The sequence below is a fragment of the Engraulis encrasicolus genome, chromosome 20 (genome assembly GCF_034702125.1).
Source record: "Engraulis encrasicolus isolate BLACKSEA-1 chromosome 20, IST_EnEncr_1.0, whole genome shotgun sequence".
NCBI lineage: Eukaryota > Metazoa > Chordata > Actinopteri > Clupeiformes > Engraulidae > Engraulis > Engraulis encrasicolus.
The window spans coordinates 36,128,124-36,150,609 of record NC_085876.1 but is presented as its reverse complement, the minus strand read 5'-3'; the positions used below and the strand labels follow the sequence as shown (position 1 = coordinate 36,150,609).

General features: G+C 41.8%; 1 protein-coding gene across 1 annotated transcript; it reads right to left on the bottom strand.

Annotated features, from left to right (window-relative positions):
• Positions 1-2,296: 2,296 nt before the first annotated feature.
• On the bottom strand, positions 2,297-21,628 carry LOC134436018 (MAP7 domain-containing protein 1-like). Its single transcript, XM_063185047.1, has 3 exons — positions 21,477-21,628; positions 17,141-18,287; positions 2,297-4,558 (listed from the first exon to the last, which is right to left on the bottom strand). Exons 2-3 carry the CDS (start codon positions 18,241-18,243, stop codon positions 3,466-3,468), a joined length of 2,196 nt encoding a protein of 731 aa, XP_063041117.1. The 5' UTR covers positions 18,244-18,287; positions 21,477-21,628; the 3' UTR covers positions 2,297-3,465.
• Positions 21,629-22,486: the final 858 nt, after the last annotated feature.

Genomic DNA, 22,486 nt, shown 5'->3' with positions numbered 1-22,486 from the left:
TTCATGCTCTATTCCTCTATCCCAATGTGACTACAATCAATATATTTGCTATTATTACATCTTTCTGCGTACCCCCTGATGTGTGCTTGCGTACCCCCAGTGGTACACGTACCCCTGGTTGGGAAACACTGGCCTAAGGCACCTGCAAAAACGTCTGCTGAATGCCTAAACCCTTTTTGAGAAAAGGTGCCCTCTGCCTAAATATGCCTCCGAAGCAAAATAAAACATGAAATAAAATGCAAAAAGGGAAAAATCCAGGCAACTCCAGGTGGAAAAAGAGGAAGTCCATTAAAAAGCCTTTATTGTAATAGGGCTAAAACATGATTAAAAAAGCCAACATGTTTCGACCGCACTGGTCTTCATCAGGGCTTTGTCATCAGGACAAGGAGCAAGGCCTCACCTATAAGGTGACACAAGGGTCATGTGACCCCAAAGTAAACACCCACCACCCTTCCCAATGCATACTTGAACACCTACTACATAGACCATCACAACTATGAAATAAAATGCATTTAAAAGATAGGACCCTCGTTTTGCATTAGAATGTGTTCATGAAGCTCAAGGTCAAACAGCGTATATGCAGCATCAGGCTAAAATGGGTTAAATGCACTTGTCACAATGGAGTTTTCATTTTTATCCACATCGTGTGTATACGTAATCAGATTTTTTAAATGATCTGCATCTTAAAATGTTGGCATAGTTGTAATCAGGGCCTTAGAAAGTCATTTGAAAACACCTCATAGCTGACCTAACTGGAATTAGCCTGAGATATTGGATAGGCTATTAAAAAAAAACTCTACACACACCCCTGTTCAAAAGCTGGGTTCTCATGATGTAACAAAACAGCCAGCCCAGCCACAAAAAGACAGGACAAACAATTTCATAACTTTTTCCAAATATAAACTATAACCTCTACAATGTGATAGGAAAACAAACTCAAACCTCTAAAGGGAAAATATAGAACACTTGAAAATGTACTGTGTTGCATAAAAATGCACATACGTACTTTAATGAATACTTTGTTTCAGCACATTTCGCTTTTATTACAGCACTTAGTCTTTTTGGGTGGTAGGAGTCTATCAGTGTGGGACATCTGGCACCAGGGCCCGATGAACGCACAGGCTGCATATAGCTGCAGCCTAGGGAGCCACCTGCCAGGGGGGTCCCGATTGGCCAGAAGTCAAAATTTGCATCATATCCATGTACTTGCACATGTACATGATACATGTAATCCTGAATTCCTTCTTTTTTGTGTGTCATTTAAGTTATTTTGTCACGAAATTTGCCTTTCAGGGGAGCCTCACAGCAACCTGTAGCCTACTGGCCTTCCCTATTCCCTAAGGTCCCAGTGGCAGTGAATGATAGAGTAACAACCCACAATCTGGATCCAGGATTTTTTTTGTAAATTACACTATATTATAGGCTAGGCATAGTATTTGATTCCACAGCGTGTAGATATTATGGCATCAGTGACCCCATGTCCTTAGCGAAGTTTTGCACTCCTTTCCAAATTCAACTCGACCAAGGTTGAAGTTTTTTCTTTTTTTATACAAAATTCCAAAATGTAAGTGCTTATGTTTGGCGCACAAACACTGCACATCACCCAAATAAGACCATACCACTGTGCTTTAGGGTTATTTTTCTTCAGCTGGAACTAGGACTTAAGAAGGGAATTGTGAACAGCTCCAAATACCAGTCAGTGTTGGCACAAAACCTTCGTCCTCCTGTTAGAAAGTTGAACCTCATCTTTCAGAACAACAATAAATAATCAACAAAGGAATGGTTTCATCAGAATAAGATTGAGGTTTTGGAACGGCCCAGCCAGAGTTCAAATCAAACGTCTGTGGGGTGATCAAAGAGGCATATGCAGAGGAGATGCCCCCACAATCTGTCAGATATGGAGCACTTTGGCAAAAAAGGAATGGGATGTGCCAGTTGTGCCACACTGATAGACTCCTATCCAACAGGACTGAGTACTATAATAGAAGCTGAATGTGCTGCAACAAGGTATGCATTTTTATGCAACCATGTTAATTATGGTTTTTTTTTTTTTATTATTCTTTCCCATTTGAAGTTTTAAATTTTAATTGTATTGTGGGGGTGGGGGTGGGGGTTGACTTTATTTGACTTTATTTACAGTTTTTTTTTAGGCCTACATCACGACTTCATCATAAGCCAGCCAACCCCCTTAGTATTAAAAAATAAAATTGCCCAAAGCCCCCCAATGGCAACTAAGCACCACTCCCTCTAAACTGTATCCTCCTTGTGTATGTGTAAACAGACAAAAACAAGCTTGTGTTAAACACAGAAATATACTTTATTCATTTGAAGGGGCTATAACACTAAATGACACATACACTATGTTGTTATAGAAATTAAACATGCTAGTCAAAATAAGAGTTAAACTTAACACATTCTTAGAGGTGAGAACCATTTAGTTGGACGTAATTTATCTACAAAACAGCACGCACACCAGTGTTGAACACTGCACCAATAGACCTACCACTAGAGGGAACTAAAACACATCTTATTAAGCCAATGACATTTCATTCTCTTGCAACACTGACCAGCAATTTCTTGAGATTAGTGAGAAGACAATATAATCCATTGAAGTAAACTTAGTTGTACACTTTTTGTTTTACAGAAAATAATTTCGAGTGTCAGGGCAAAGCACAAAATCGTTTTTCATTTTCCTTGAAATGCTCAGCTGGTCGTTTCCAAAATACTGTTTTTTTAATCGCTTCCCTTTACAATGCAACCTTACAAGCACTTACAAACAAGCTTTAAAAAAATATAGGCCAACGCTAGCTTGAACAACAAAGAATATCAAATAAAACTTTTTTTAAAAGAATTGACAAACAAAAACAGCATAAAAGGGGGTACATGTTTTCACATAAAATGAGTCAACTGCTACTCAACATCTTCCTTCTTAAATGTATCACAGTTCATATCTTTAAGTTTTTGAGGACCATTTCTTTCTCCTTTTAAATATAAAATAAATCTTGTTACTGGGATTTTCAAAACATTCACAAACACAGTACCCGTCAGCAAAGCTGACAGAAACTGAGAGGTGCTGTAGCTTACGTTTTGCGCAACACTTTTGGCACACTTAATTCCTATTCTGTCTATTCTGGCTTTTGGTGTTGGATTTAAATTTCTTGAATGTCAACTTGTCATCACACATGTCTAAATACAAGTTAATGTAATGGAGATTGTATATCTTGTTCTCTGGAGTAAACCTACATTATAATTGCTTGCAAAGGGGATGGTCATCGTGATCAGGTCAATACAATCTGTCTGCATTAGAGTATAGGACATAAGCTGCTGCAGGTTATGCACTGACATTTGAGGACAATATAACAAACATAAGATATACAGTTGAACTTGATTTGACTTTTAACAAAAAAAAATGTTGGCAAAGTCAACTCTTCTAGGCTTTTTTCTCTCCTCTTTCAACCCCCAAGCTCATTTCTTCCTCTTTGAGCCGCTTTTCCTGCCTGCTGCTGGTGGTGTTGCCTCCACAACCTCAGCCTCCACAACCTCAGCCTCAGCCTCCACAGCTTCAGCCTCAGCCTCCACAGCTTCAGCCTCCCCAACCTCAGCCCCACCCTCCTCACCACCCCCAGCCCCAAGTTCTGCCTCATCGTCCTCCACAGGTGCCAACTCTGTGTCCCCATTGGCTGCTGCGGTTGCTTGTCCCGCCTCCACTTCCTGCTCCTCTTCTAGTTCTATTTCCACACCGTCTTCTACAGACTTCCCCAATGCGAGCCTCTTCTTCTTTCCAAAGGACCCTGATGGCCTGCCCCTTTTCCTGCCCGACTTGGGTTTCTCTACCTTAGGTGTCTTGCTGCCTGGTGGCCTGCCTCTCTTTCTCGGAGGCGAAGAGCCATCTGCGTCTTGCTTCTGCCTCTTCTGGATTTTGCCACTTCCGGGTGGCCGGCCCCTCTTGCGTGGCACTGCCCCTACAGGAAGAGGAGTCGTGTGAGTCTTCTTATGGCTGAAATTCGTCCCGCGGCGTTTGTTCGGCGAGCCGGGTGGCCTACCCCGTCCTCTTTTAACCTCCGACCCTTCTGCGGTTGTTGTCGTCGTTGGTGAACGCATGACGGTGGCAGGCTTTGAGGCACGACTGGGGGACTGGGGATACTTGCGTGGGCGCCCAGGGCGCCCCGGCTTGCCCTTCTTCTTTTTGGCGAGCCCTACGGGATGGATGCGCGGCCTACCGAGGGGCTTCGACTTACGGCGCTTGTTCTTCCGCTCCCGGATCTCGACCTCCTCCGGGGACAGCGGAGTCTTCCTCGGCCGACCAGGGAGCTTCTTCTTGGGTCGCCCGGGCTGACGCGACTTCTTGGTGGGAGTGGAGGCGCTGAACAGCTCGACCACCTTGGGCACCCGGGTGATGGTCCTGGGAAACAAGTTGAAATTGGTCTTGTTGGGCGAGCCTTTGGGGCGACCTCTTCCGCGTTTGGCGGGCGGGCTGCCATTGGCCAAAGCCGCTTCCCCGGCTTCCTCCGCAGTCATCTCCGCTCCGCTAGCAGGGTTAGACGACGTGGCCCCTCTACTGCACACAAAACACATGGATTACATGCCACACTGTTGATGTTCATATGAAAGTAAGGTAAGTGTAAGCTTACCCATTAAGCCCATGCACCCGTTAAGCCCACTTTCAACTTTGAGGTCAATTTGAAGAAAGGGAAAAGGTGGATTTTGTTGTTCATCACCATATCCAATTAAAGGGTTTAGTAACTGACAAAATGTTTTTTATTGCAAACAAATCACATTTTTATCGTAGAGTTATCCCAGACCTAGTGAATCCAGTCTCAGGACTACTGACAAGAAGTCGCCTCAAAACTTTGCTGTTTTGGGACACGTCAGAAATCATAGAATTTCAGCTAGTTTCAGTCAAATGTTTTGAAGAAACCTTCATATTTAGTGAACTAAGAGGTAAATGTAATGCAGGGATTAAAGCAAAAAAAAGTAATCTGACTGAACTTTTTTACCGGTTAGGCACCCGATCGAGTATCACTCCGTAACCCTACGAAAACCAATGTAGCCAGGCTCTGCCCTCATGACGAAACATACATGCAAGGAATGGTGCCAGAGCCAGCGGCATAGGCAGACGGGGCAGTCGCCTAGAGCAGAATAGGCCTGTCTTGAGGGCGCCAGTAATACCAAAAAGTGCCACAAAATCAGAACTTCAACCAACATAAATCTTTACACTTCACATGAACAATGAATATTCACTATACACTCAGTAGACCTATATAGACTCAGTATGAGTGTACCTGTAGGTACTAGATCAGATGTGCTCAATCAGATGTAAGCCTACAATGCTATGTTTACAGATGCCAATTTCTAAATACAAAAAAAGGAAAGAGGGCGGGCAGGCCTAGGCCGCTCACCAGATTGACTAGAACTGGCCGAGAATGGAGGGATAATGGATACTATATCAGACTGCAAAGATTGAACTGAAATTTGGGGCAGGTTTTGGTTATTTCCTCTTATTTCTACCCAATGTTTATGAATTGTTCACAACATCGTGCAGAATGGATTCACAATGAATGCTGCTTCAAAATGGTAGCTGATCTCACAGAATTATTGACTTGGAATTGCAATGTGTTGATACAGTGAGTGATCCCATTATGGGTTTTTTTGTTGTAGTAGTAGGCTATATTTTGTCTTTCACATTAGAATGGGCAAACACTGTTCTGGTGAAAGCACTGGTGCGCATTGCTTGCAGTTGTATTTCTGACATTTAAAAAGCCCTGATCATAGCAATCAGAGGGAGAAAACTAGCTTTAATTATTTGTATGTTTTTCACCCTTCGGCCTTTTTCAGTATTCATCCTGTTACAAATAACTTGTTGACGTTTATAAACAGGGTGCGGTATGTCTACCTCTGTGTTCTACCGTTTTGAAAACTACTGGCTACTTTTTTGCTTCTCGATGTGCGGTGCCAAGCACACGCTTACCATTGATTTAAAAAACGTCCCCGATTCTTCCTATGCGCACGTGTTCTACAAGCCGACAGGACGCAGCAGACACGACAGTCACAGACCTATCGTTTACAAAGGTAACACACTTTCCCAAGCTTGTCGCGCAGCTTTCCACTCGAATCAAGGCAAATCACCCACCCATCAGTCCTGAGTGCGCAGTGCGCAAATAGGCTAACTGAACTCAAACGAAACGCATAGTCCGAGAAGATGGGCACAGACGTTGAGCCACTCAAAAACAAGCGCACACACAACTGTTGCTGCTGCACACTATTCCAGTTAGCAGAAATAGCGTCACACAGTAACCAGCCTTGAAAGTGAAACAAACGTCGAAACGGCATTTATCGACCATGAGTCCACCCATCAGAACACTGCTTCCCAGAACAAGACGTGGCATAAATTGGCTCTGCCAGGGATAGCCTATCCGTGACCCAAATGCAACCCATTTTTAACTTATTTCTTGAATATATATATCGGCAACAACAAAGTTAATCTGCTATGAGTACAGATGAGACTGTGAATTATCCGTTGTCAAAAAGACAACTAGCTCTACACGCAGCCAGTCAAACGCGCTAAACTTAGAGGATGAAACGCATGGTAGGCTATCCTAGTTAGCTGCCATAGTCGTCCCATTGGGGCTATGACTAATGCTAGTAAGAGTCACAATGCTTAAAAGGCAAACCCTTAATGAAAAGGACATCATACGCAGTCGAAGTAAACTATTCATTTTTTTTTTTTCTAAATATCTGCTACGGCAGGTGCAAGGAAACGTCACTGCACTTTATACATTGTATTACAATTATTTTCTTTTCTGCCATCAGCAACAATTTTGGCTATTTATTTTTTTTATCTCTCGCGTTGCGCTGCCACAGAATTGTTGACCGCTCGTGTACTTTTTTTTGGAACACGGAAGAACAGGGGATGACCCAAAACTAGGCTACTGATGAGTGAATGTTGTATCACACCGCCAATGGTGGAGTGTATAGCCTAACTACATCCGTAGGCCTACACCAAACACACCTCTCGTCCCCTTCTCATGACCAGGAGTGCTCTCGATTTGAGTTCAGTTGGAAAGTAAAAATTGTAAATTAATTGACATAAATTATACGGACGGAAATCCGTCCAAACTAAAATCCAGTTGACGGAATTCCGTCGTAGCAACGGAAAACTTTAATCCCTGTGTAATGATTTGTATATATATGCAGTGTTTTGCTAAAAGATTTGCTAAATCTTACATTTTGGAAGAATATTTTTGTCTGAAACCATTTATGCCATGTAGGCTACACTTTTTTAATTCATCTGACACACCTCACCAGGTATTTTGATAGAGAAATAACGATATGAGCTAATTTGGAACACAAGTGGTAAGCTTACCCTTTAAGCCCACTCAGACTTTCAACTTTTCTACTAAAAATTCTTCATATTGTACTTTGAAATATTCATCGACTCAGTGATAAACATTGAGAAGAGAGGAAAATCTTACTATTTAGCTTAACAAATCATTTCACACAAAATTATGTGAAGATGATTGAAAAATAAAGAAATTTAGATTTTGGTGGGCTTATTGGGTACGCTTTGTTCTAGAACACACTGAACAGGCTACAGTACAACAAAACTGCATACAACTGCTTCTAGTTTTTAATTCCAGAAAACAAAAGCAGAAGTCAATAAATGTAGGCTACAAATTGTAGCCTACTCTTGTTATTGTTACGCCATCTATTCGGGAGGCCAGGAGATTGATTCAGAGTTGATCATTCTAAAGCAGTGATTCTCAAAGTGTGGTCCGGGGACCACTGGTGGTCCGCAACACAGCTCAGGTGGTCCGCAAAGGGATTTCTACTTTTCCAAGACAAGCTAGCAGAAGGCTGTATTTGTAACATTATTACAAAGCCAAACATGTCTGAAGTCATATTTTCACCACAATAAGACAGGCTTGCAAATGTGAATAAAAAGTAAGTGATCTGCATCAAAATTAATGTGTTGCAATAGTAATAGTGTTGAAATAGTACCAGTCAACTGTCAATTCAGTTGATAGATGGTCCCTGAACATTTTTGGGGTGACAAAGTGGTCCTCTGTCTGAAAAAGTTTGAGAATCACTGTTCTAAAGCCTAGTCATACTCTGTCCGTCTGCTGCAGCTGAGGTACAGAAACCAGCAATAGCGGCCCCTTTGGCAGTGCTGCAACGACCATGGCGTTGCCATATGGCAACAAATTCTTTTTTTTATTTTTATTTTTTTTGTTTTTTTAAATAGAACATTAATGGGACATTAATTTTGAAATATTTATCAGTTTGATGACATTAACTAATTAGGAAATCCTGCTTTCCCATCCCTTTCATGTGGATGCACCACACTGTGAAGGTCAGGTCAAATTGGGAATCTACATAGTTAGTTATCAAACTTCAAGACATCTTTTCATCATAATTTTCATTTTTCATCATTTAATCCAAATATTAAGTTATACTTGTCTTGCTCTGTAAAAGGCAAAAATGTATTTGTTGCCATATGGCAACAACATGCAACAGTGACACTCCTTCTATACATGCATCCCAATGGGCTCCCATTGACTTACATAGAGACACTCTAATTTGCACTTATTATATAATTTTAACTTGAAAACATTACATTTCTTAACATCATGCTATTTGTATACTTTAATGCATAAGTTACCGGTATATTATATAATATTAACAAAGAAATTAATTTCTTCAACAGAAAATGTAGTTTCTGTTATGGGAGAGGGATATTTTTCAACAAGTGTTTTTCTGAAGGTATTGTAACTTCAATCAGCAAAAAATCTTCATTTTCACTCTTAGAACATGCATCCCAGTCCATTTATGATAGGAGAATGGCAAATATAACTCTTCCTTTAGAAAAAACCAAGGTTGAGCTAGTGGCAAGTGATGAGGAACGAGAGTTGACATCACATTGACTTGTCAAACAAGTCAATTGTAGCCGTGTGTCTCCTATCAGGGGTATATAAATGGCTTTTTAGTGTGTTATTTAGTGTGTCATATTTCTGTTAAAGTATGAATACAACTAAATGTATTTTACTTAAAATATTCTATATTGCACATTTTAACATTATAATGTTTATAATGTTTAGAATTTCCTTCAATAAGAGCATGTTTTTGAAAGAAAATTGATTTCAAGGCATGTCACGTTTTGAAAGACAATAGACAGACCTAATGGCCATTCACACATAGGGGCCTAGTAGTAGCCAGCCAAATCAATAATTACAAACTGTTAGCTAGTTGACTAGCCAACTGAAACTTAATTATACTACTGACAAAGATGCTTCTTTGCTACTAATTTAAAAAGTTGTGTCGTAATTAGACATAAATGGTAGAATACAACATTCTTTCTTTATTCAGGGTTTACAGTCCAGGTGGTTAAAATGCCAAACAAAAGCTGTTTTGAAATACTATACATTTAATGGCCATATTAGCAAATAGCCAGCCTAGCAAATGTCAGCCAAAGCCATTCAAACTCAATAGGATATTACTGAACCCTATTTTTAAAGAGCTAGCTATACCACACAACAAACGAACAACATCCTTGTCATGAAGGCCTTATATGGATATTTTTTAATTAATTCTTTGGGAGTTGTAGGATACTATTGACATAGTTTAACACAGTTTCTCTTCTCCATGTCAAGTAACTCCAGTGATTTCGTGCCAAGTCAGCCGTCATGTTTTTCCTTTAACTTTTTCAAATCTCCTTCCGCGGTAGGGTAGAACAACAGATCTCCATTGACTAATCAGGGCCAAGTACTCTCCGCAGTCCGCACTGCTTCTAGCGCATCAACCAATCACAGTCCAAGAGCATGGCAGCAGCTCACAGACATTTCAGCCTAGGAGAACCATGTGTGAATCGCTGCTAGGGGTAGTTTCAGCTCTGCAGAGGGGGGGGCGTGGTGGCTATTTTCTGCACCTAAACCACAGCTGAGGTGCCACTGTGAACTAGGATTTACACAGCACTTAAGGTATGCTTTAGGGCTGCATGATATATCGAAAATGTATCGATATCGCGATATCACAGTTTGCAATACACGTATCGCAAAAGTTGGTTATATCGTGATACCTACTTTTTAATTTTTAATAACAGTCAATTTGGTGATTGGGTTAAAAAAGGTATTAAAAAGGTTAACATTTTAAGTTGTTGCTGTATATTAGCCATGTTTTTTTCTGAATAAAACTAATGTTGGAAATGAAACATTGCTCTCAATTGTTTCATACATGATAAAGTGGAGAATGGCAAGTAGAGAGGGGAAAATATATGTATATATTAAATATCGCGAGTAATATCGATATCGCGAAATACAGTCATGTTTTCGTGTATCGCATATTTTTCTAATATCGTGTAGCCCTATGCTTCTCCCAGACTGAATTGTCCGCGAGCTGCCGGTATGCTCTTGGACAGTAAAAGACTATCAATGACTCAATGCACTAGACTAGCGGCAGTACGGAGAGAACTGTGCCCTGATTGGTCAGCTGTGTTTCCACCACCCTACCGCGGAGATTTGAAAAAGGAAAGATAAACCAAAGAACATCCATAACAAGAAACGAAACTCTGGTATTAGTACTATACATTACATTTTAGTTGGCTAGCTGACCAACATTTATTGTAGATGTGACGGAGGTCATCTTGCACCTGTTCACCCCCCTCGGGGATCGAACGTGCGACCTCGTCAACTACAACGGTTCGGCAATGGGAGACACAGTACGATACCGCTGGGCCAAGAGACTAGTCTCTCGGCCCAACGGCACGAGACTGTATGAGGCTATCGGAGGGAGGTTTACCAACATTCCACGCCAACTCTGTGCTAGTTAGCCTCCGTTACACTCTCCCCCTTAAACCTCACTCCCATCCCGGGTCATACGGCACCACTGTGACGGAGGTCATCTTGCACCTGTTCACCCCCCTCGGGGATCGAACGTGCGACCTCGTCAACTACAACGGTTCGGCAATGGGAGACACAGTACGATACCGCTGGGCCAAGAGACTAGTCTCTCGGCCCAACGGCACGAGACTGTATGAGGCTATCGGAGGGAGGTTTACCAACGTTCCACGCCAACTCTGTGCTAGTTAGCCTCCGTTACATAGATCTATGCTTATCAAAGGCTGATTTGGCTAGTTCCCTGCAGCTGCTAGGCCAAGTCTGTCTATTGTATTTTAAAGCCGCTTCTGTTTGGCATTTTGTCACCCGGACTTTAAAACTTGGATAAAGAAAGAAAGTTGTATGCGATCATTTATTTCTAATTATGCCACGACTTTTTAAATTAGTAGCAAAGAAGTCTCTTTGTTAATAACGTTTTGGGCATAGAGGTAGAACATTAGACTAGATGTGACCCCGCCCCCCCTTTACACAGCAATCCGTGGCAGCCATTTTTTTAGGTAGACATGAGAAAAGTGTGTTCCATTATTCGCCCTCTGTACTGTGTACCTTGTTTAAGTGCACTTAAGTACCCTCTCCACCCTCTGCGATTCACGAGGCAAGTACATTCCGATTCCCGTTCTGTCTGATACAAATTTCACTTGAGACAGTGCACTGAAAGTGCCAGGATGATCCCCCAACAATGGCGGAAAAATGCAGTGCTTGAATGATGGACACTGCACGCACTAAACAACGGCCATGTTGACAATGACACGGAGGAAATGTGGCATTCAGTTCAGTAGAAGAGTTTGGTCAAGTCTCCTAATTCTGTAAGTAATGTTGATGGGACACCAACCTTTTCATGCCAACCAAAGTATTGTATGTGTGATTGTTCTCCTTTGGGGTGAAGGACATGGAAATACAAGCACCAGACGCTGTGCATTGTAAACAGTAGCCAACTCGTATTTTGGCGAGCTAATACTCAGCCGTCACTTCCAGCGAGGGCACAATGCATAGTGCTCAAAATTTTCCACGACACTATGCACTAAAGACCTCTGTGCATTGAGTGCACTGACAAAAGTGCGTCATTTGAGACACAGCCTATGAGTATTGGAACACACCAATGGAAATGAATGAATGTCAGAAAATGGCTTAATAATGTGAAAATGTCGATCAACACACTATACAAGGACAATAGTTGAATAGGTGTTGCTAAATATCTACATAAACAATATAATTTGATTTTTAAATGCATTTTATCAACTCATGGGATTTAAGTAGATATTTAGCCTGACTTTTCAAATCTGGTCGTTGATTAATGTGTTAATTCATATTCACACAGTTTTGGTGTTTCTTTTGTTGTTTCTTTTTTTTCTTTCTTTTTTTACAGAGGTGGGCGTGTATGGTTTTGGGTGTCTATGTGGCTTATCAACTGGCTTCTTTGAGTTCTCGGTGGGGGAAAAACAGTCATGCCTTTAGTCCTCTATTTGCAGGGCTGACCACTTCGAACTATGAGAGCCTACACTCCGATTAAAGCAGCTCTACGTCTAATAATCGCGACTAGTATTTACCTCAACTTGGTGCTGCAGGACAAAAGAGGCCTTACGGGCATCCACGCACCCTTGCCAGGCAGCATCTGTGATGATCCAGCGGCAAAGCTGCAGCGCTGACATGGCGGGAGCCATTGTAGGGAAGCTTACCAGATAAACAAACAACAATGCTGTGCAGAAAGCTCAATGTCGCTGAACATGGTATTGGAAGAACAAGTCCTAACTTTTGCCATCCGTTTTCGCATATAGCGACAGGGCCGCATTCAAATATTACAATTCACGTCTTCTACCTAATTGGCTGTCCTGCATGGTTAACCATCACAACATGCGTGCAACCAGCTAACGCTAGCTGTGCAACTTGCTACTGAAAGTTCAATGAGTTCATACAGTTTGTATCGAAATGCAGAATTACCTGTATCACACCAGCTTATTTGTTCCTTTATGGACTGTTTTCTCCAAATCGTGCGGTGGGAAAATAATGGCGCCCTCACTTTTCAATATTTGAATTGGCTGTGACCAGCTTGCAGCGGGCTCTTCTTTGCTTTGCTTCTGTTGAATTTACACAGATTCAATACTTCCGCTTCCGGGTCTCCTTGTTTAGTGTTTACGGGTATTTCTCAAAACCTAGTGCAGTAGTGCACTTCCAAGTGTATCAGCCTAATTAATCACGCCCAGTGATTGGATACTCTTTATTAGTCATACCCAGTGATTGGATATTCCGTAGAGTTCATCAAAGAGTATCCAATCACTGGGCGTGACTATTAGGCAGATACACTTGGAAGTGCACTGCACTAGGTTTCGAGAAACACCCATTATTTGAATGAGGAGAAGCTTCACTCTGATTGGTTCCCATTGTAGTCACAGTTCCACCTGGCTTCCACTAGATGGCGAACGCGGGCAAGTGGAAACAGCTGCTCTGAGTGGAAAGTGAAACAGAGTGGAAAAGGTATGGAATGGAAAATTCACCCCTTAGGGCTAAATCAAATGCTAAAAAAAATTCTAGGCCTAAGTCTACTGCAATTTCTAGTCACAAATCTCATACATAAAACATTCCTGGTAAGAACTATGGCTCGGCTGGTGTTATATAATAGGCTGTAGGCCTATGTCCATTTTTTCAGGTGTTTTGTTTTCCCAGCAGGGCAGAAAATTTGACCTAATGTTTAGTCTATGGATTTGGCCTCATAAAGTGAGCTTTGTGAGCAAGTAGCCTATATAATGATCTACTGACGCAACATTTCTAGCTTCAAACTGAATATTAAAATTTCAGGGCAAAAAAAATATAGGCCTACAACGAGAACAAAAATATGATTGTAAACTCCATTGACACCCATTCATTTTTCACTTGTCTGTGGGTTGGGGTGGGACTGGGAGCGTGTCTGTGTTCCCACAGACCCTTTTAACATTTTTAGGCCCATTGGTCCCACAGCTTATACCTGCTGGCCTATGTTCCCATTTCTAATAACTATTTAGGCCTAGGCCCCATGTCGGGGAGAGAGGCATGTTCTCTTCATTTACTTGGAAATGTGGGAACATGGAGTTGTGGATAGGGCCTATATTTGAATAGTAACTTAAAAATGTGGGAACATGGAACAGCAAGAATAAGCTATGGGACCAATGGGCTGTGGGAACATACAGCTGACCGCCGGTTGGGAGGAGCTAGTTGTAGCCAGGAGGCCTAGTTCCATCAGCGAACCCCCTCTGTGGGTGTTTATCACCAGCAGCAACATGTATCGGCCACAATGTATCTCTGGAGAAAGAAGACGGCTCTCTCTCTGATGTTTAGTTCAAAGAGGGGGGGGGGGGCTGAGGTAGGCTAGTACCCACAGCAAGGACACATTACAATATTAATTAAATCACATGGCATAGCCTATTGCAAACGTCTGAGAAAAGCAGGGCCTATGCTATTAGGCCTGGTCATTTGAAATAATGATAATAATAAATCAATCATCATAATAATAGTAATAATAACAATAATTCATATCCCCACCTCTTCTACACTACACTCGCCTATTTTTTTTATTATTATTATTTATTCTATTTTGGTCTGGGGTCAATGATTCCCTTCAATTAATAGGTTCTTCTTTCCCAATTCGGGAAAAGATCCCTAATCTTGTACCGTTTTTGACCCGACACTTACAGCTCCAGGCCTTTTTATTAGAATACCATGAAAAAGTTGATTTATTTCCATAATTCCATCAATAATGTTAAACTGTCATGGATTGTAGATTCATGGCCCAGTTTTTTGACTATTCCAATCATTAATTTTTTTCTTTTTATATACGTTGGCCTTCCAGCTCAAAAAACCCATGAATTGTGGAATTCACATTATTAGAATATTGTTATAAAATCTCATTTTTCTTCATCAAAATTCGGGTCACATTAAATCAGTTGACATTTGGTACTTTCTACATAACATGCAATGGTCAATACTTGGTTAGGACATTCTCTGTCTTCATAATGGCCATGATGTGTTTAACATTGAAGTCAATGGCAAAAACAGTGCATGGGAGTTATGGAAGCCCAGATATCCTTGATACTTTGCTGTCAGCTGTTCTTGTTTGTTGACCTGGTGCCCCACACTTCACTCTTCAATATACCCTGTAGATTTCCATGCCACGTTTTGGTGTTAACTCACCAGTTTAATTCTAACTCAACAGAAATAAAATCCCATTCATTTTCAATGGGGGTTCATTTCTGGTTATTTAGAATTAAACTGGTGAGTTAGCACCAAAACGTGGCATGGAAATCTATAGGGTATATTGAAGAGTGAAGTGTAGGGTACCAGGTCAACAAACAAGAACAGCTGACAGCAAAGCATCAAGGATATCTGGGCTTCCATAACTCCCATGCACTGTTTTTGCCATTGACTTCAATGTTAAACGCATCATGGCCATTATGAAGACAGAGAATGTCCTAACCAAGTATTGACCATTGCATGTTATGTAGAAAGTACCAAATTTCAACTGATTTAATGTGACCCGAATTTTGATGAAGAAAAATGAGATTTTATAACAATATTCTAATAATGTGAATTCCACAATTCATGGGTTTTTTGAGCTGGAAGGCCAACGTATATAAAAAGAAAAAAAATAATGATTGGAATAGTTAAAAAACTGGGCCATGAATCTACAATCCATGACAGTTTAACATTATTGATGGAATTATGGAAATAAATCAACTTTTTCATGGTATTCTAATAAAAAGGCCTGGAGCTGTAAATGCCAGCTCTCTTTTTATTACAAGATGGAGGAGGTGTAAGACCATTTTAAGTCTAAACACCATTTTGACTAAATATACTGCACTTTGATTTTGCAGAGGTAGCCTATAGTAGGGGGACTTTTTGTCCATCTATTGTACGCCTGCTGTAGATAAGCAGATACATTTAACAGTCCACTGTGCAGGAAAAGGTACTGCAACTATGCTGCTCATTGGAACTGGGTTGCCTATTGCCAAATTTGATCTTTTTACGGAAGTTTACAAAGTAATAAACTAATATTTTCTAGTATGGCCCAAGTACCGTCATTTTTGCAGCTAAAAATGTCTATTTCTGGAAATTCAAAATGGTGGACCATGGAAATATAAATAGAAATTAAACATGCTAGTCAGAATAAGAGTTACACTTAACAACACATTCTTAGAGGTGAGAACCATTTAGTTGGACGTAATTTAACTACAAAACAGCACATACACCAGTGTTGAACACTGCACCAATAGAGCTACCACTAGAGGGAACTAAAACACATCTTTATGAAAATCTAGATATTAAGCCAATGACATTTCATTCTCTAGCCACACTGACCTGCAATTCCTTGAGATTAGTGAGAAGACAATAATTCATTGAAGTAAACTTAGTTGTACATTTTTTGTTTTAAAGAAAATATTGAGCCTTTCAAGTGTGCGGGCAAAGCACATAATCGTTTTTCTTTTTCATGGAAATGCTCAGCTGGTCGGTTAGAAAAAAACAGTTTTTTTATTGTTTCCCTTTACAATGGGACTTGCAACCTTACAAGCACTTACAAACAAGCTTTAAAAATATATAGGCCAACGCTAGCTTGAACAACAAAGATCAAATAAAACTTAAAAAAAGAATTGACAAACAACAACAAAGCATAAAAAGGGGTACTTGTTTTCACATGAAATGAGTCAACTGAAACTCAACATCTTCCTTCTTAAATGTATCATAGTTCATATCTGTACGTTTTTGAGGACCACCTCCTTCTCCTTTTAAATATAAAATAAACCTTGTTACTGGGATTTTCAAAACATTCACAAACTCAGTGCCTGTCAGCAAGCTGACAGAAACTTAGAGGTGCTGTAGCTTACATTCCGCACAACAATTTTGGCAATGTCATATTTGTGGGCGGACACACCACTTATATTTTCACCACACACGGAGGCATGCTTTTGGTGTTGGATTTACATTTCTTGAGTTGAGTTAATGGAGATTTTATATCTTGTTCTCTGGAGTAAACCTACATTATAATTGGATGGTCCTACAATATAAGGGGATGGTCATCGTGATCAGGTAAATAAAATGCAGTGCTGCTCAACATCTGTCTGCATTAGAGTATAGGACATAAGCTGCTGCAGGTTATGCACTGACATTTGAGGACAATATAACAAACATAAGATATACAGTTGAACTTGATTTGACTTAACAAAAAAAATGTTGGCAAAGTCAACACTTCTAGGCTTTTTTCCCCCTCCTCTTTCAACCCCACAGCTCATTTCTTCCTCTTTGAGCGGCTTTTCCTGCCTGCTGCTGGTGTTGCCTCCACAGTCACCGCCTCCACAGTCACCGCCTCCACAGCCATAGCCTGCTCAGCCTCCACAGCCACAGCCTGCTCAGCCTCCACAGCCATAGCCTGCTCAGCCTCCACAGCCACAGCCTGCTCAGCCTCCACAGCCACAGCCTGCTCAGCCTCCACAGCCTGCTCAGCCTCCACAGCCACAGCCTGCTCAGCCACAGCTTCATCCTGCACAGCTTCAGCCTCAGCCTCCACAGCTTCAGCCTCAGCCTCCACAGCTTCAGCCTCCACAGCTTCAGCCTCCACAGCTTCAGCCTCAGCCTCCACAGCTTCCACGCCGTCTTCTACAGACTTCTCAAATGCGAGCCTCTTCTTCGATGGCCGGCCCCTTTTCCTGCCCGACTTGGGTTTCTCTACCTCAGGAGTCTTGCTGCCTGGTGGCCTGCCTCTCTTTCTCGGAGGCGAAGAGACATCTGCGTCTTGCTGCTGCTGCATCTTCTGGAGATAGCCACTTCCGGGTGGCCGGCCCCTCTTGCGTGGCACTGCCCCTACAGGACGAGGAGTCGTGTGAGTCTTCTTATGGCTTAATTTCGTCCCACGGGGTTTGTTCAGCCAGAGTGGCCTACCCGGTCGTCTTTTAACCTCCGACCCTTCTGCTGTTGTTGTCGTTGGTGAACGCATGACGGTGGCACGACTGGGGGACTGGGGATACTTGCGTGGGCGTCCCGGCTTGCCCTTCTTCTTTTTGGCGAGCCCTACGGGGTGGATGCGCGGCCTCCCGAGGGGCTTCCACTTGCGGTACTTGTTCTTCCGCTCCCGGATCTCGACCTCCTCCGGGGACAGCGGAGTCTTCCTCGGCCGACCACGGGGCCTCTTCTTCGGTCGCCCGGTCGGACGCGACTTCTTGGTGGGAGTGGAGGCTGCGCTGGACAGCAGGACCTCCTTGGGCACCCGGGGGATGGTCCTGGTAAGCAAGTTGAGATTGGTCTCGTTGGGCTTGCCTTTGGGGCGACCTCTTCCACGTTTGGCGGGCGGGCTGCCATTGGCCAAAGCCGCTTCCCCGGCTTCCTCTGCAGTCATCTCCGCTCAGGTAGCAGGACAGCTGGTTAGACGACGTGGCCCCTCTACGGCACACAAAACACATGGATTACATGACACACTGTTGATGTTCATATGAAAGTAAGGTAAGTGTACCCATTAAGCAGTTAAGCAGAAAGTAGTTCTATAACACACTGAACAGTTACTGTACACTGAACAAGCTACAGTACAACAAAACTGCATACAACTGCTTCTAGTTTTTAATTCCAGAAAACAAAAGCAGAAGCCAATGTTTGTAGGCTACCCCCTTGGTAGCGCTGCAAACGACCCCTTAACCCTATTGCATGGCGTTGCCATATGGCAACAAATTCGTTTTTTAAATAAAGGATGGCGCATAAAAAGTTGCTTGAAAAGAGAAAAAAAACTTTTCTTCACCAAGGCACTCCAAAAAGTATAGTTAAAAATTATGACATAACCATTAAGGACTTTAAAATTGCCCAAGCGTAGCGGCAGTTGAGCCTTCTTCAGGGCATAGTGATACTGACACAGTGAAGCCTTTTGTTAGACAAACATTTCACCTGTTGACTAGTTGATTGCCCACAATTAGTGCACCTCCCCCATCACATACTTAAGTGTAGCTAAGACCCACCCCTCAAACAGGTCCTTGAAAACAATTACAAAAAATAGCAGATCCAGTATATTAAACATTTCAAAAAGTAGATATATACTACTGAGTAAAATAGCAGTGGTAAAATACAAAAAAACACATTGCTACAAAAAAGGTCTGTCTATTTCCTCATTAAGACTTGGATGCTCCATTGCCTTGAAGCTCCAGATCCAAAAGGTTTCTCTCTGTAGCAACCGTTTCAATCTAACCCCACCCCGTACAGTTTTCTTGATCACTTCAATCCCCTGTACTTTTAAAAATGATGGGTCACTCTTGCTTTATGCATTGCACTGTCCACCAATGCTGGGGAGTAACCCCTTTCACAGAATCTTGTTTATAATCTTTGGCCTGGGTCTGAAAGACTGAATCACTGCTGCATATCCGTTTAAGGCGTTGAAATTGTCCAAAAGGAATGTTGTTTTTGAGTGAGTTGGCATGGAAGCTGTCAGATCTGTGTAAGGTGTTCCTATCTGTGCTTTTCCTACAGATAGTGGTTTGCAAAGACCCACTATCATCAATGGAAATTGATAGATCCAAAACATGTATAGACATCATTGAGTATTCAATTGAGAGTTTGATGTTCTCATTGGTTGAATTTAAATACTTATGAAAGTCCAACAGCTCACTCTCACTGCCTGACCATATTAAATAAATATCATCAATGAAGCGACAATATAACATGCCCTTGTCCGAAAACACATTATTTTGTTGGTTGTACACAAATGTGTCTTCCCAGTAGCCCCCCCCCTCCTCCAAAAAAGGTTTGCATAATTAGGTGCAAAACATGCACCCGGTATTAGTATACAGAGAGGCTACGTCTAAGGTCACCAAGTAGCAGCCTGTGGCATTTGTAGGACAATAGTTGAAATGTGTTGCTAAATATCTACATAATAAATATAATTTGATTTAAAATGTATTTTATCAACTCATAGGATTTAAGTAGATATTTAGCCTGAGATTTCAAATATGGTCTTTGATTAATGTGCTTCATATTCATACAGTTTTAGTCTTAAACAGATGTGGGCGTGTATGGTTTTGGGTGTCTATGTGGCGAATCAACTATTACTTCCTTGAGTTGTCGGCCGGGGAAAAACAGACATGCCATTTGTCCTGCATTTGCAGGGCTGACCACTTCGAACTATGAGAGCCTACACCCCGATTAAAGCAGCTCTATCGGTAGGGACCATTGACAGTAAATAGAATGGACGCCAAATCAACGCTATTTGCCATTCAACGCTTTGAAGCCAGATTTGGGAACATTCCAACTTACATTCCACCTTAGCAACGCCAAACGCAGGTGCTGATTGGACAACAGCAAGACTTCTAACGGTCAATCAAACCATGTTCTGATGCTCATTGGTCAATTTAACTTTTAATATCTCTCTAAAATAAAACATCACCACAAAAAAATCACCACCCTGGTAAGTTGGAGAGCAAGGGGACCTACTAGTTGAGCGAAAAATGATCCCCCTGGAGTGGCATTTAAGGGAGATACAGGGTTTTATGTCTCTCATAGGAATGAATGGGATTTGGCCATTTTTTGGTCTTTTTGGGTCCAACCTTGGCTCCAACTTGGCTTCAACAATGAAATAGAATTTTGGCCTCCATTCTATTTACTCTCAATGGTAGCGACACATAGGAGGCGAAGCAAGGCGAAGCGAAGAGAGGCGAAATTCAACCGTCATCAGGTCGTCGCGGCGAATCAAATGGAATGGAACAGTTATGTTGTTGATTTGATTGGGCCGTGGCAGGCGAATTCGCTCCTCATTTGCATAACATTAAACTTTCTTTAATAATTTCGCTTCGCTTCGCTCCTGTTCGGTTGCTGTCGCTTGCCATCGCTTGCCTTCGCCTCACCATCGCTTGCCTTCGCCTCTCTCATAGGAATGAATGGCAAAGTTCGCAAATTCGCGTGTATGTGTCCCTACCGTAAGTCTACTATTTACCTCAACTTGGTGCTGCAGGACAAAAGGGGCCTTACGGGCATCCACGCACCTTGACAGGCAGCATCTGTGATGATCCAGCGGCAAAGCTGCACAGCGCTGACATGGCGGGAGCCATTGTAGGGCAGCTTACCAGATATAAACAAACAACAATGCTGTGCAGAAAGCTCAATTGATGTCGATGAACATGGTATTGGAAGAACAAGTCCTAACTTTTGCCATCCGTTTTTGCACACAGCGACAGAGCAGCATTCAAATATTACAATTCACGTCTTCTACCGAATTGGCTGTCCTGCATGGTTAACCAACAAAACATGCGCATTATTAACCTGGCTCTCACGATGGTGAAAGCCAGGCTAGCGCATTATATGGCAGCTTACCCAAAGTTCTTCCTCTTACCTAAACCGTCTCTGGCTTACCAGCTTACCAAACAAACAACAATACTGTGCAGAAAGCTCAATGTCGCTGAACATGGTATTGGTAGAACACGTCCTAACTTTTGCCATCCGTTTTCGCATACAGCGACAGGGCCGCATTCAAATATTACAATTCACGTTAGAACTAACCAACAGAACATGCGTGCAATCAGCTAACGCTAGCTGTGCAACTTAGCTTGCTACTGAAAGTTCAATGAGTTTACAGTTTGTATCGAAATGCAGAATTACCTGTATCACACACAGTTCTTTTATGGACTGTTCCAAGTCGTGCGTTGGGAAAATAATGGCGCCCTCACTTCTCAATATTTGAATTGGCTGTGACCAGCTTGCAGCGGGCTCTTCTTTGCTTTGCTTCTGTCGGTTGAATCAGAGAAACTGGAATATTGTACGAGAACGGTCACTAGCTGGTGGCCAGGAGTGGCACTGCAGCTACAGGCCACTTTATTAGAATAGCATGAAAAGTTTATTTATTTCCATAATTCCATCAATAATATTAAACTGTCATGGATTATAGATTCATGGTCCAGTTTTTTTTTAACTATTCTAATCATTCAATTGTTTATTTTTGCACATGTTGGGCTTCCAGCTCAAAAAAACATGAATTGGGGAATTCACATCATTAGAATAGGCCTACTGTGATAAAATCACAATTTTCTTCAGCAAAATTCAGGTCACATCAAATCAGTTGAAATTTGGTACTATCTACATATCATGCAACGTTCAATAGGCCTACTTGGTTGGTACTCTCTCTGTCTTTAACTGCCATGATGCGTTTAACATTGAAGTCAATGGCAGAAACAGTACATGAGAGTTATGGAAGCCCAGATATCCTTGATGCTTTGCTGTCAGCTGTTCTTGTTTGTTGACCTGGTGACCCACCCTTCACTCTTCAATATACACTGTAGATTTCCATGCCACGTTTTGGTGTTAACTCACCAGTTTAATTCTAACTCAACAGAAATAAAACCCCATTCTTTTTGAATGGGGTTTCATTTCTGGTTATTTAGAATTAAACTGGTGAGTTAGCGCCAAAACGTGGCATGGAAATCTATAGGGTATATTGAAGAGTGAAGTGTGGGGTACCAGGTCAACAAACAAGAACAGCTGACAGCAAAGCATCAAGGATATCTGGGCTTCCTTAACTCCCATGCACTGTTTTTGCCATTGACTTCAATGTTAAACGCATCATGGCCATTATGAAGAGAGAATGTCCTAACCAAGTATTGACCATTGCATGT